Source organism: Henckelia pumila, chromosome 2, assembly GCF_033568475.1.
Source record: "Henckelia pumila isolate YLH828 chromosome 2, ASM3356847v2, whole genome shotgun sequence".
NCBI lineage: Eukaryota > Viridiplantae > Streptophyta > Magnoliopsida > Lamiales > Gesneriaceae > Henckelia > Henckelia pumila.
Window position 1 is genome coordinate 136983311 of NC_133121.1, and position 12230 is coordinate 136995540.

The following is a 12230-nucleotide window of genomic DNA, read 5'->3' on the forward strand; positions in this document are numbered from 1 at the left end:
CTGTAATCGTTTAATTGAATAAAGAATGTTTCTTCATGCTATTTTACATTCAGTACTTAAGATTTGATTTTGAGGACGAAATATCTTAAGTGGGGGAGAATGTAGTGGCCCGTAACCAAATGAAGAGATTAAGGAACTAATTTTATTTACTTAAGTTGAGTTCGATGGCTCCGTTGGTGAGTTCGAACGGTCCGAAGTCCGAGTTCGGACGGTCCAAAGAGTGGTTCGGACGCACCGATCGTGCTGCCGACAGTCGTCATGGATGACATTATTGTGCTAACGTAAGCAATGACTTATTATCGGGTTCGAACGACCCGAAGTCAGGATCGGACGATCCGATCGTGTTCGGATGCTCCGAAGCGTAGTTCGGACGGCCCGAACTCCGTCTATAAATAGGAAGGCCGAGATTCAGTTTTGAGCACATCGATCACCTCTTCTCTCTCGTTTCTTCAGTCTTCCAGCTTAGATCTAGGGCATTCTAGGCGTCCCGTTGGGAATCCGGAAGTGACATAGCAGTCCAGGCGTTGTAGCGAAGCTGTGGCCTAGTTTTGAGGCATTCGACAGCAAAGGGCTAACGACGGACGAAGGTATAGCTTTTTCTTCCTAAAAATATTTAGGAGTATGCAATAGCTTAGTTAAAGCTTTTAGAGCGCTATAATGATAGTAGTATCATTTGGCAGTGTAGCGCGGAATATAGGCGTGGACCTAGGGCTGATAGCACTTGCCTAGTATTTGAGGTATGAAAGTACTGTTCGATATATCCTGACTGAGTATGCATGTATTATGTGACTGCATGATTTATATGTCATGATTTTATGCTGCATACATTTTGCATCTTGCTGCTATCTCCTTCGAGATGTCTGTTAGTAGGGTTGTATCCTATCCTGTTAGTGGATGGACTTTCATCGATTTGGGTCCGGCGTATCCACGATTATCTCGGTATGTGAGCCACCTCCTGAAGCGACGGCACAGCATGCTACATACCTAGGGCTGATAGCACTTGCCTAGTATTTGAGGTACGAAAGTATTGTTCGAGATATCCTGATTGAGTATGCATGTATTATGTGACTGCATGATTTATATGTCATGATTTTATGCTGCATACATTTTGCATCTTGCTTCTATCTCCTTCGAGATGTCTGTTAGTAGGGTTGTACCCTATCCTGTTAGTGGATGGACTTCCATCAATTTGGGTCCGGCATATCCACGATTATCTCGGTATGTGAGCCATCTCCTGAAGTGATGGCACAGCGTGCTATATACCAGGGCCCGGTCTGTCTCTGTTATCTGATCCTTGACCTCGAGTTTATAGGGAGTTCACTTTGCATGCATGTATACTCATACTCTCGTGCTAAGCGTTTTATGCTCACGTCTCGTACTCTGTGTTTCTGGACACCCTATTCCATGGGGCAGGTTTGTGATTGGACGAGGCGGGTGGATCCAAGAGGGGCTAGGCAGTGGTTGATCAGCTGGAGCTTCGTTTAGGTTTTTATTCTATTGTTTTGGGTTTATACAGCTATTCGATTTGGTTGTATATTATTTTGGATATTTATCAGATTCCTTTTCTTGGGTTTGTATAAATGTTATGATTTCCGCAGTTGAATTCTGATTTCTATTTAATTAAGTTAATTGCATGCCTAAGTTCTGTTTAGTAGGTGATCCGGGTAAGGGTCACTACACAAACGCTACTACTCTCCAATCTACAGGCAATCCACGGCGAAGACCACAAAGGCTTCTCCCAACCCAACTCACGCCTACTAAACCAACGCTTACACACAGTAGGAATTCCCAGAACACTGCCCCGTTCACAAACTCCACACACAGTAGAGAAACTCAACTTGAAGCTCCTACACACAATAAGAATCCCAAGCAAAAACCCACCAAGAAAAGAAGAGGCAGAGAAGCACTAAGCAAAAGGGAAAGATAAAGCACTTTCCCATCTCACGATCATTCTCTCTTCTCAAAGTGGGGAGTGCGGCTGCTCACCCAGAAAGCAAATGGAACACGCTAACTCTTCAGATTAGGGAAAGGGAAATTATATATATTAGATGGGTAGTGGGATGGGATAATAAGTTGGGCCAAAGCCCAACAATCTCTACCTTTTGGCCTAACACTGGTTCACTAGTTACGAGAGTCACCTATAGCCATCATCATCGCCCCACACAAAACACAAAGTTAGTCTTGAAACCAATATGCAGCAAACACAAAGTAAGCTACAACACTTCAACGAAAAACAGAACAAATCTGTCAAAAAATCAAAGTTTAAAAAAATTTCCAACATTTTCAGAAACAAGGCTCGAACCAAATAAATGCTCCACCTCGCTTGGAGCCCAGTCAAGTTCTGAAAAATATTCCTACATAAATATTTTTCACACAGCAAAATAGAAAAACAATCTAGAAAATTTCACACAGAAAAAAGACATAGTCACAAAGACACAAGTCTCACAAAGAGACACAAGCACAAAGCTAACACATTTTCACACAGAAAACATGCACATGATCACAAAGATGCACATGGTCACAAAGACACGGGCGAATCACAAAGAAACGCGAAAAACATGGAAACATGACAGTAACCAAACATGGAAACACAACAGTAACCAATCACACAAAAGTCTAGGCTTCTATCAGCAACACATGCATACAAAACCTAGGCTTCTACCAGCAACAAATGCACATGCATAAATCCTAGACTTCTACAAGCAACACATGAACACTCCTAGGATTCTACCAACACATAATCTAAACACATAATTCGCGGCCAGCGGTTACGCTACTAAAGCGATAAAAAGTGGTTCCAACCAATTTACCAGAGCAAAACTCATCGCAAGAGTTTCGATTCCAACAAACCAGAGACGGCACGGTGGACAGCACCTAGCTTCCAACGGCGATGTAAACATCGGCGGCTATCCAAGCGAAGGCCATGGCTGCAGCAGCTCTCGGCGGCAGCGAAGACATCCCTCGGCGGTCCAAGTGGCAACGGCTGTCCAGGCAGCGGTTCCTCGGCGACGAACCAACGGCAACCAAGCTCTGATACCACTGTTGGAAAATCATCGATCGATCCGCCGCCGACTCGTTTGTGGTTTCACCTGCAAAAACTCACAACAGAACAGGGAAACCAAAACCAACAATCAAGGCAATAAAACGTGAGGTAACATAAAGGGGTTCCGGGGCTCAGACGATACTACTCTCCAATCTACCGGCAATCCACGGCGAAGACCACAAAGGCTTCTCCCAACCCAACTCACGCCCACTACACCAACGCCTACACATAGTAGGAATTCCCAAAACACTGCCCCGTTCACAACCTCCACACACAGTAGAGAAACTCAACTTGAAGCTCCTACACACAATAAAAATCCCATGCAAAAACCCACCAAGAAAAGAAGAGGCATATCTTTATTCAAATCAAGTTTGAACCGGAAAAATTTTTCAAGCAAAAACAGTTTACTAGGCACTGAAGTCTCAGTATAAAGTTCTTCCAATTTTTCTCAAAGTTCCTTAGCCGATTTTAGTTTACCAACTTTTCTTAACACAGAGTCTGACAAATTCAAGATAATAGAAGAATAAGCAAAAGAGAAATATAAAGCACTTTCCCATCTCACGATCATTCTCTCTTCTCAAAGTGGGGACTGCGGCTGCTCACCCAAAAAGCAAATGGAACGCACTAACTATTCAGATTAGGGAAAGGGAAATTATATATATTAGATGGGTAGTGGGCTGGGATAATAAGTTGGGTCAAAGCCCAACACTCATGGGAACTATCTTTTCTTCCGAAACCTCTAATAGTTAATTACTTAATTTTAATTTCGTTGTGCACAAACTCTCATAAATTACCCTTCGACCGCCAAGTAATTACCTTTATACTATCTAGTTTTGCAACTCCATAATATATATATATACATAAGACAAAACCAATTACTTCCGGGATACTAGTACAAAAACATATTCACAGTTACACAAAGCAATGATCTAATGTCTGGAAAAAGAATGATTTTGGAACATTCACGAGTAAATGATGAGCTAAGGAGTATATTCACACCATTAGCCATGGAATGATGGAATCGTGGAATATTTCTCTGCTGCACCGCATTATTCCCAAAGTTTATCTTCTTTACTCCAGCTCCGTTGAATCAAGAAAATTTTCTACCAAGTAAGATAAATAATTAATAATCTCCAGTTTTCAGCGCCGTTTGGGCCATTTTCACAAAATTTTGAAAATAAAACTTATTATAGAGTATATTGACCCAATATAATGTATTGTTTTCTGGGGTTTCCTCCCTTTCGTATTACAAATATTTATTTTTACTTTATCCAGTATAGAATTTTTTAATGAGTCTTTGGCCTCTGAGAAGCAATATCGATAATCAATGTAAAGAAATATTTTAATAAAATAGATGAATATTTTTCCAAATGCTCACATTTCTTATAAAATCTTGTTTAGGAACCATAAATTTAATTAAGAGGTGGAGAAAATATCCTTATCACATGAAGCAGTTGTGTGAGTAAATCATTTAAAAAAATTGTTATTGCAAATTTGGATGATAACATATTATATTTGAGACAAAGTTGAGGGACGAGTGCAACCACTTACTTCACCTAGCTTCATCCTTGCTATTTTGTTTACAATAGTAAGTGTAAAACGAAGTTCTCAGAAGTGAAGCTGATCAAAGTTTTTCTCTGATCAACTGAAAAATAAATCATTGAAGAATTTGATTAGTATTTTTAGTTGTAAAATTGCAAGAGAGTTATTTTTTGTTATGATAATTTCGCACATATTTGATCTTATTTGTCAGTTATAATAGAAATATTTTGAATATTGCATATTTTTAAGTTTTTATATTGTCTTTAATATGCTGATTTAATTTGAAATTTTTTTTACGAATATGAAAAAATATGAATGTCCATATATGATTTAGTGACTTCTTTTTAAAGTTAAACTCATGACCAAAAATTATTAACATCGTCTTTCTTTGTTTGGTTAGGAAGGTATGAACAAATGACCCTTCACTTTATTTATTTTGGCGTTTATTTTCGTGCAAAATATGAAAACCTCCATACAAATTTTTGAAGAAAAACAAACGTTGATATGACATTTAACTAGCCAAAATGGACTATGCTCGTCAGATCAACGCTCCTCATCAGTCACCACATCAATCAGGTGGATTGGGCTGATATTTTCTTAGACGCTCCGTTTCTCCAATGACGAGTCATGGTGAATTGCAGGCTAACACGTCCGACCCGTCTAACATAATAACTAAAAAATGTCAGAGCTCATCTGGTTGACCAGCCCTTACTGTCAAATAGGTGGGTTGGATCGATTTTTCAACTCACCCAAATGGTGGGTTGGCCTGCCAAATGGTGCATTGTGGCTAGTATGGTCAGTCACGTCAGTTCATTTTGATAATTTTATATGAGATCAAATTCATGATTATTGACCAAGTCAAATGGATAAATGTTAACTATAGTAAATACAAATACAAGGGCGTTGAATGTAAAATAAAAATAAAAATCCATGCCAAACATGATAACATTATCAAGATATGGTGTATTTTATACTGGTTGTGAAAATCATATATTTAAGAATCCATGCCAGTTGACTTTGAGCATGATGCATTTTCTTTAATCTTTTTGAACTTTTCTTTGTCAATTGAATTATCGATCCTTAATTTTGGCTTTAGAGTTCAGATTGATCACTTTATTTGCATTCTGGTAAATGAAATAACATTTTTTTTGGTGTAATTATTTCAATTGTATCGAATATCAATGCATAATTATGACTTCTTAAATGTAATGAAGGTATCTCACCCAAAATAAAGTTGTTGGGCCATTTCTTTCGATCCCCCCTTTAAACTAACTCAAACGTCGGCCCACCAGCCACTTTAAAATTTTAATTACTTTATAGAAAAGAAAGGGAAAAAAAAAAAAAAAGAGAGAGAGAGAACATTTGTCAACTCAATTCTAGACATAAATTATAAATTTAAAATCCCAATTTATTTTAAAGGCAATAATAAGATAAATCTAATATTACTAAAAAATTGATTTGATTTGTTAATGACATATCACTCATTTGTATTTCAAATATGACACAAAATTTCGAATTCGAACACAAAATATAACGTCTCTCTCGAAAAATTGATTTTATTGAAATTAATTAAAGCAGAAAGCAAATTCAACTATATAAAGTTGACCTTTTCCAATCATGTGAATTAATTGGACTATAAGACAATATTTGATACATGGGAGGTCACTAACATTCCCACAATCCCAACCTGTCACCATTGACACCACCATAAATTTTATCTCCAAGATCCCATTTTTATCAAATCAAACCATTTATTAGGAAGTCGTGGTGCGATAGTTCATCCCCATTTGAGTAGCCATTTCAAACTTTGTAGCAGCACGGTTCGCTTTTTTCTATTTTAATCTGAACGCTCAAGATCTTTCCTCTACGGTAAGTCGCGCTATTTGTTTAATCTTATGTTTGCCTGCCTGGATTATTGTGATTTCTTGGTGGGTTTTGGCTGATATTGGGATCTGAATGCGTAGATCTGAAAATTTTTGGATCTAGGAAATCGTTTCTGATTTTTGTTATGGGTTTTGTATATGAAGGTGTAACCGTGTAAGGGGAGTTGAAAATTGAGATACGCGTGATACTAAAGTGAGAAAAAAATCGGATGGCGAATAGAGTGGATCACGAGTATGATTACCTATTCAAGATCGTGTTGATCGGGGATTCGGGAGTCGGGAAATCCAATATTCTTTCTCGGTTCACACGAAATGAGTTTTGTTTGGAGTCCAAATCAACCATTGGAGTTGAATTTGCTACCAGAACTCTTCAGGTCAGTAACTATTATTTTTCTGACGTGTATGATTGTTTTCTGGCTAGTTTGTTGATTACTGTTTGATTAACTAATCATATGCATAGCGTGGTGAATGATTAGTGACTTCAGAAATGTTTCCTGTGCACCTCATGAAGTCTTGATATAAGGATATATATGATGTCTGTTGTAGACTGTTCACTTCCATGTGAAAAAAGAGGTCAATTGTCGTGTGTGATGTTCTGTCTGAATGTTTTAAATTCATGATATGGTCATAAAAGGTTGTGATTTGGTTCTAGGTAGTTAAGATTACTTGGTATTTATGCTGTTTATGTATTTGGGACATGAAAATGCCGACTTATCACACGTTAAAGGAAGTATCACAACCCCAAGACAGACTAGAGGTGGTTCCGTTGCTGATTTGTTGATTGGATTTTTGTATTGTTAAATTTGGTTGGTCTATGTTCTTTTAAGTTTAGAGAAAGCGTTGTAAAACCAGACATGTTAGGTGGTTAGAGTTCCTGTAGAATTTCGGTACATTTAGATTTCAGTTGGCGTTTTCTTACGGGAGATTGTTGATACCTATGTTGGTATATTTGTATGTATTTCTAAATGCCTATTTTGAATTCGTGTAATAAATATACTGGTTGGTATGCTTGTGTACACTATTATGTATCTATTTTGAATTTGTATGTGATGTATCATTGTATTCATTACTTTGTAAACATGGTTAATATAATTCAGACGTGATTCGGTTATGACTTGAATCATCTTATGTTGAATGCAATTTGTCGTGTGTGGTCAAAATTTGCTTTGTCTATGAATTATGTGTTGTAATGGAGAAGGGTCCGGGTACGACCGTTATTATCCTTTTATTCTCTGCATTGTGCTTTGTTTGAGATTGAAGTCTCGATTAACTCCGTTCACATAAACTGTGCTTAATAATTTCATTTCAGTGAGTTTACTATTTGTAACCATGTCTTGAGTTTCTTTAGTCCCCATGGTGAAAATAGGTGTCTATCTTTTTGACCATGTAGAAGTGATGTCTCATAATGACTCTTATCCATTTCTTTGCTTTTGCCATAAATTGTTGTTTTGTGTTAATGATCCATGTTGTGGATGGTGATGAGTTTGGTAACACCATTGGTTCTCTTAGTAACTCCGGTATACTTGACACACTATACAGATAGAGGGAAAGACGGTTAAGGCCCAGATTTGGGATACTGCTGGCCAGGAAAGATATCGAGCAATCACCAGTGCCTACTACAGAGGAGCCGTTGGCGCACTCCTTGTCTATGACATTACTAAGAGGCAAACTTTTGACAATGTCCAAAGATGGCTTCGGGAGTTGAGGGAACATGCAGATTCGAACATTGTTATCATGATGGCTGGAAACAAATCTGATCTCAACCATCTCCGAGCAGTTGCAGAGCAAGATGGACAGACTTTTGCCGAGAAGGAAGAACTTTCATTTCTTGAAACATCAGCTCTGGAGGCACATAATATTGAAAAGGCATTTCAGACCATTTTAACCGAAATATATCATATTGTTAGCAAGAAGGCTTTAGCAGCACAAGAAGCTGCCGCAGCGGCAGCCGCAGTTCCTGGTCAGGGTACAACCATCAACGTTAGTGATACTTCTGGAAATGTGAGAAGAGGCTGTTGTTCAACTTGAGTTGTATCATTTCTGGGTACAATTTCAGGATCCATAGAAGCCCGAACTCTTGTTCGGTTCCATTTATTTTTTTGTTCCAATATATTCTGGTGTAACACTTTCTTACTTACTTTTCAGTGTGTTAGTTTAAAGGTGGTGTCGGTGGTCAGAGTTTTAGGGTAGTTTTCTTGTTAATTTTTGTCAAAATGACTATTACTGGTGATGTTTGTTTGGAAGCAACAATTTCTTGTCTTTCGGTCTACCTTTTTTGCCTTCGACTCTCACTATATTCTTCGGTGAATTTATTGCCGATTTGGATACTCCCTTGGGAATTTTTGATTATAACTTCACCATTTCTTGATTCCATGTGTACTATTATGGATTGTTCAGTTTGTACAAACAATCATAATTCTTACTAGCTTTGCCTTTTCGAACACCATAGTTTCAAAGCATGAAATGGGCAGCGAGAAAAACTTTAGAATTCATTTCTCCATTAACATGCAGAAATTTGAAGAAATCCTGTCTATTTTCGAAATGTTCATGCAACCTTCTCAGATCATAATTCTTGTTCGATCTGAACCGTTACATGATGAATCCCAAAAGTTACTTCACAGTATCTCCTGATAGTATCCAAGATTTCATTTTGACATATCCCAGGTTCAATTCTGGCATGACAAGCCAACACATGTTTTCCAGCTGTAATTGCCCAGACATGAAGGTCATGCACATCACAAACTCCTCTAATATGTTTTAGTCCATTTGCAAGGGCAGCAGCATCAATCTCACTGGGTGCACGTTCCATCAGTATACCAAATATACCCTTCAGCATCGGCACTGTCGTACTCAAAGCAACGACAGAGAAAACAAGAGTACACACCAGATCAACCACCAACCACTTGGGTTTCAACCAAATGATCGATCCAGCAATCATCACCCCGAAAGACTGTATAAGGTCGGTCACAAGATGTAGGTACGCGCCTTGAATGTTTATGTTTGTCGTTTCAGTTTTATGAACTAGATCCGTGGGTACGAGTTTCGTGCTTTCATCCCTGTTTCTTCGTGGGCAAGATTCCACCATTTCTTGATCATGATCTTTGCTTTTGCAGGAATGGTGAGAATGGCAATCGTGACTCGGATGGCCATGTCCAAGCCATAAAACCATCAGAGAGTTAAGGACAAAGCCCAATGCTGAAACAGCAAACATGAGTGTACCGTCGACAGTTGCATTCTTGATGAGGAGTCTGTTAATTGCCTCATATATCAGAGTTGCAGACACAAGCCATATTAGCTGCACCGATATAAGGGCGCCTAAAACTTCCAGACGACTGTACCCGAAGGATTGTTGAGTGGTTGCCTCCCAACCAGACACCCATACAGTGAATATGGATATGGAGAATCCAGCAATGTCTGAAAGCAAGTGCGCCGCATCGGTTAAGATTGCTAGGCTATTGGCCTTCATTCCTCCAAGAATCTCAATTATCATCACTATCGTGTACAAGATTGTAAGCCCACAGAGTTTGACGGTAGTTTTTGATCGTTGTGCTGCATCAAACTCTGTGAATTCTTGGTTCGAAAACGGACATGTTGAGCTGCAAGAAAACCGCTTTTTCTGGTCGAATTGTTCCAAGCATTCCGGTACATCGGTTTCTATCTGACGCAGTTCAGCCGATTCATACGCCATCTGCGAAGGAAAAAAGATTTGTTATCTCGCAGATTTCATCACCAAACCACATTTCATAACATGAACTCAGAAATATTTATCTCCATAATTCTTGCTACCATTTTCATATTGCTCATTTCAAACATAAGACGCACATTACTTGAAATTTTCATCACAAATCAGAAGTCAATAAATTCAAAACGTTCAAAATCACTCATCGTCGTAAAATAATGCCCAAATGTCGACGGAATTTCCACAAGAAATTTTATATATGGCAGCCAAAATCGGATTTTTTTTATTAAAAAAAAACCAAGAAAGTTGATTAAAACTATCAAACTATTAATCAAACTCACATTGGATAAACGGCATGCATATAATCGATTCAATGAATCAAGAAGCACGAATTTGCACGTAGAATATTGAACCAAGAAATTTAATCCCAGTTTTGGACAAGAAACTCATACCAGACAGCCGATGAACAGGAGGAAGATTAAAAGACGCAAAACCCAAAAGTTTTTTTTGCGCAGACCAGATTTATGCGTTTCTTTGTCGATGGCGAATAATTATGCATTTAACATATTGGGAGAATGGAGATCGTGTAAAGAATCTGTTACAGAATCAAATCATATTTTTTTTGAAAATTATTTAAGGAATTCATGAAAACCGGTAAGAAAAGAACCGTTAACGGTTGTTTCTACTTTCTTCGGACAAAACGGTTCGGACAGGAATAATTATAAATAACCTCCGCCTCTAAAAAATTGAATTGACATAAAAAAAAATAATCGAAAAAACAAATTTTATGGAGTTTTTTTCCCTGTTCATGCGTGATTCTTGATTTTGTCGCATCTTCTACATATCATTTTTATTCAAATTTATTTCCAAACTTATAAGATCTTAAATCCTTGACTAAAATTTTTTGAATCATTATAATAGAATTTCACATTATATTTCAAATATTTCCTCTGTCGAGTCCAAAATTTCTCATCTAAATATAAACTTATAAGATTGCCTTGTAATGAAAGTATTGATTGACGAAAAGATTTGGTTTCACGAATTATTTGAAATATATATTTCATACAATATCAATATCAAATCCATTTTACTCTATAAAAAAAATCAAATCCATTTGAAATCCTTTGCGGCAGTAATAATGACTTGGGTGTTTGACTAAATTTATTAAAAAAACTTATAAGCTTTTAGGACTTAAGGGTGTTTGGCATAGCTTAAAAGCTTAAGCTGTTTTAAAGCTTTTAAGCTCCGAAATTGTGTTTGGTAAAATTTTTTTAAAAAAACTTATAAGCTGTCAAAATAAGTTGTTTGACAGCGTATAAAAGGATGTTTGGCAGAGCTTAAAAGCTCTTTCAAACATCTTATAAGCTATTTTAGAGCTTTTAAGCTCTCAAATTTTGTTTGGCAACATTTTTTAAAAACAGCTTATAAGCTGTCAAAATAAGTTGTTTGACAGCTTATAAGCTGTTTTTAAAAAAGTAAGGAGGAGGTACTTTTTTCAAAAAGATCTTATTTTAATATTCTATCTCTCAAAAATATCCTTGAATATATTCGTAAATCTCCATCATATCCTCCATCCATTAAATATTAAATATTATTTTAAAAATATTTACAAATCACATAAATTTTTCTAAAGTAAAATATTAAAATAATTTTATATTTTAATACTAAAACTATTTTCGTATATGTATAACTCGAAATATTATTTTCATATAATTATACTTTTTTTGGTAATTTTGATAATAAAAAAATCTTATAATACCAAATATATCAAAATCTTTAAGTTGTTTAAAATAAGTTTACCCAAACACTTTAACAGCTTATTTTTAAAATAAGTTCTAAAAGCTTATAAGTTCGTAAAACAGCTTTTAAGCTCTAGGAGCTTATAAGCTCTTTTTAATAAGTTTAGTCAAACACCCTCTAAGCTGATTTTAAAAAAGTAAGGGGGAGGTATTTTTTTTCAAAAAGATCTTATTTTAATATTTTATCTCTCTAAAATATCCTTAAATATTTTCATAAATCTCCATCATATCCTCCACCTATTAAATATTAAATATTATTTTTAAAAAATTACAAATCACAAAAA

The 12230-nt window shown here is 36.6% G+C and overlaps 2 protein-coding genes across 2 annotated transcripts; one reads left to right on the forward strand and one right to left on the reverse strand.

Annotated features, from left to right (window-relative positions):
• Window positions 1–6242: 6242 nt before the first annotated feature.
• LOC140877074 (ras-related protein Rab11C) lies at window positions 6243–8737 on the forward strand. Its single transcript, XM_073280562.1, has 3 exons — window positions 6243–6454; window positions 6613–6842; window positions 8008–8737. The coding sequence occupies exons 2-3, from the start codon at window positions 6678–6680 to the stop codon at window positions 8494–8496; spliced, it is 654 nt and encodes a 217-aa protein (XP_073136663.1). The 5' UTR covers window positions 6243–6454; window positions 6613–6677; the 3' UTR covers window positions 8497–8737.
• A 97-nt stretch (window positions 8738–8834) lies between these two features.
• Window positions 8835–10728, reverse strand: LOC140877072 (metal tolerance protein B). Its single transcript, XM_073280561.1, has 2 exons — window positions 10600–10728; window positions 8835–10156 (listed from the first exon to the last, which is right to left on the reverse strand). Exon 2 carries the CDS (start codon window positions 10154–10156, stop codon window positions 9032–9034), a length of 1125 nt encoding a protein of 374 aa, XP_073136662.1. The 5' UTR covers window positions 10600–10728; the 3' UTR covers window positions 8835–9031.
• Between the last annotated feature and the right edge of the window lie 1502 nt (window positions 10729–12230).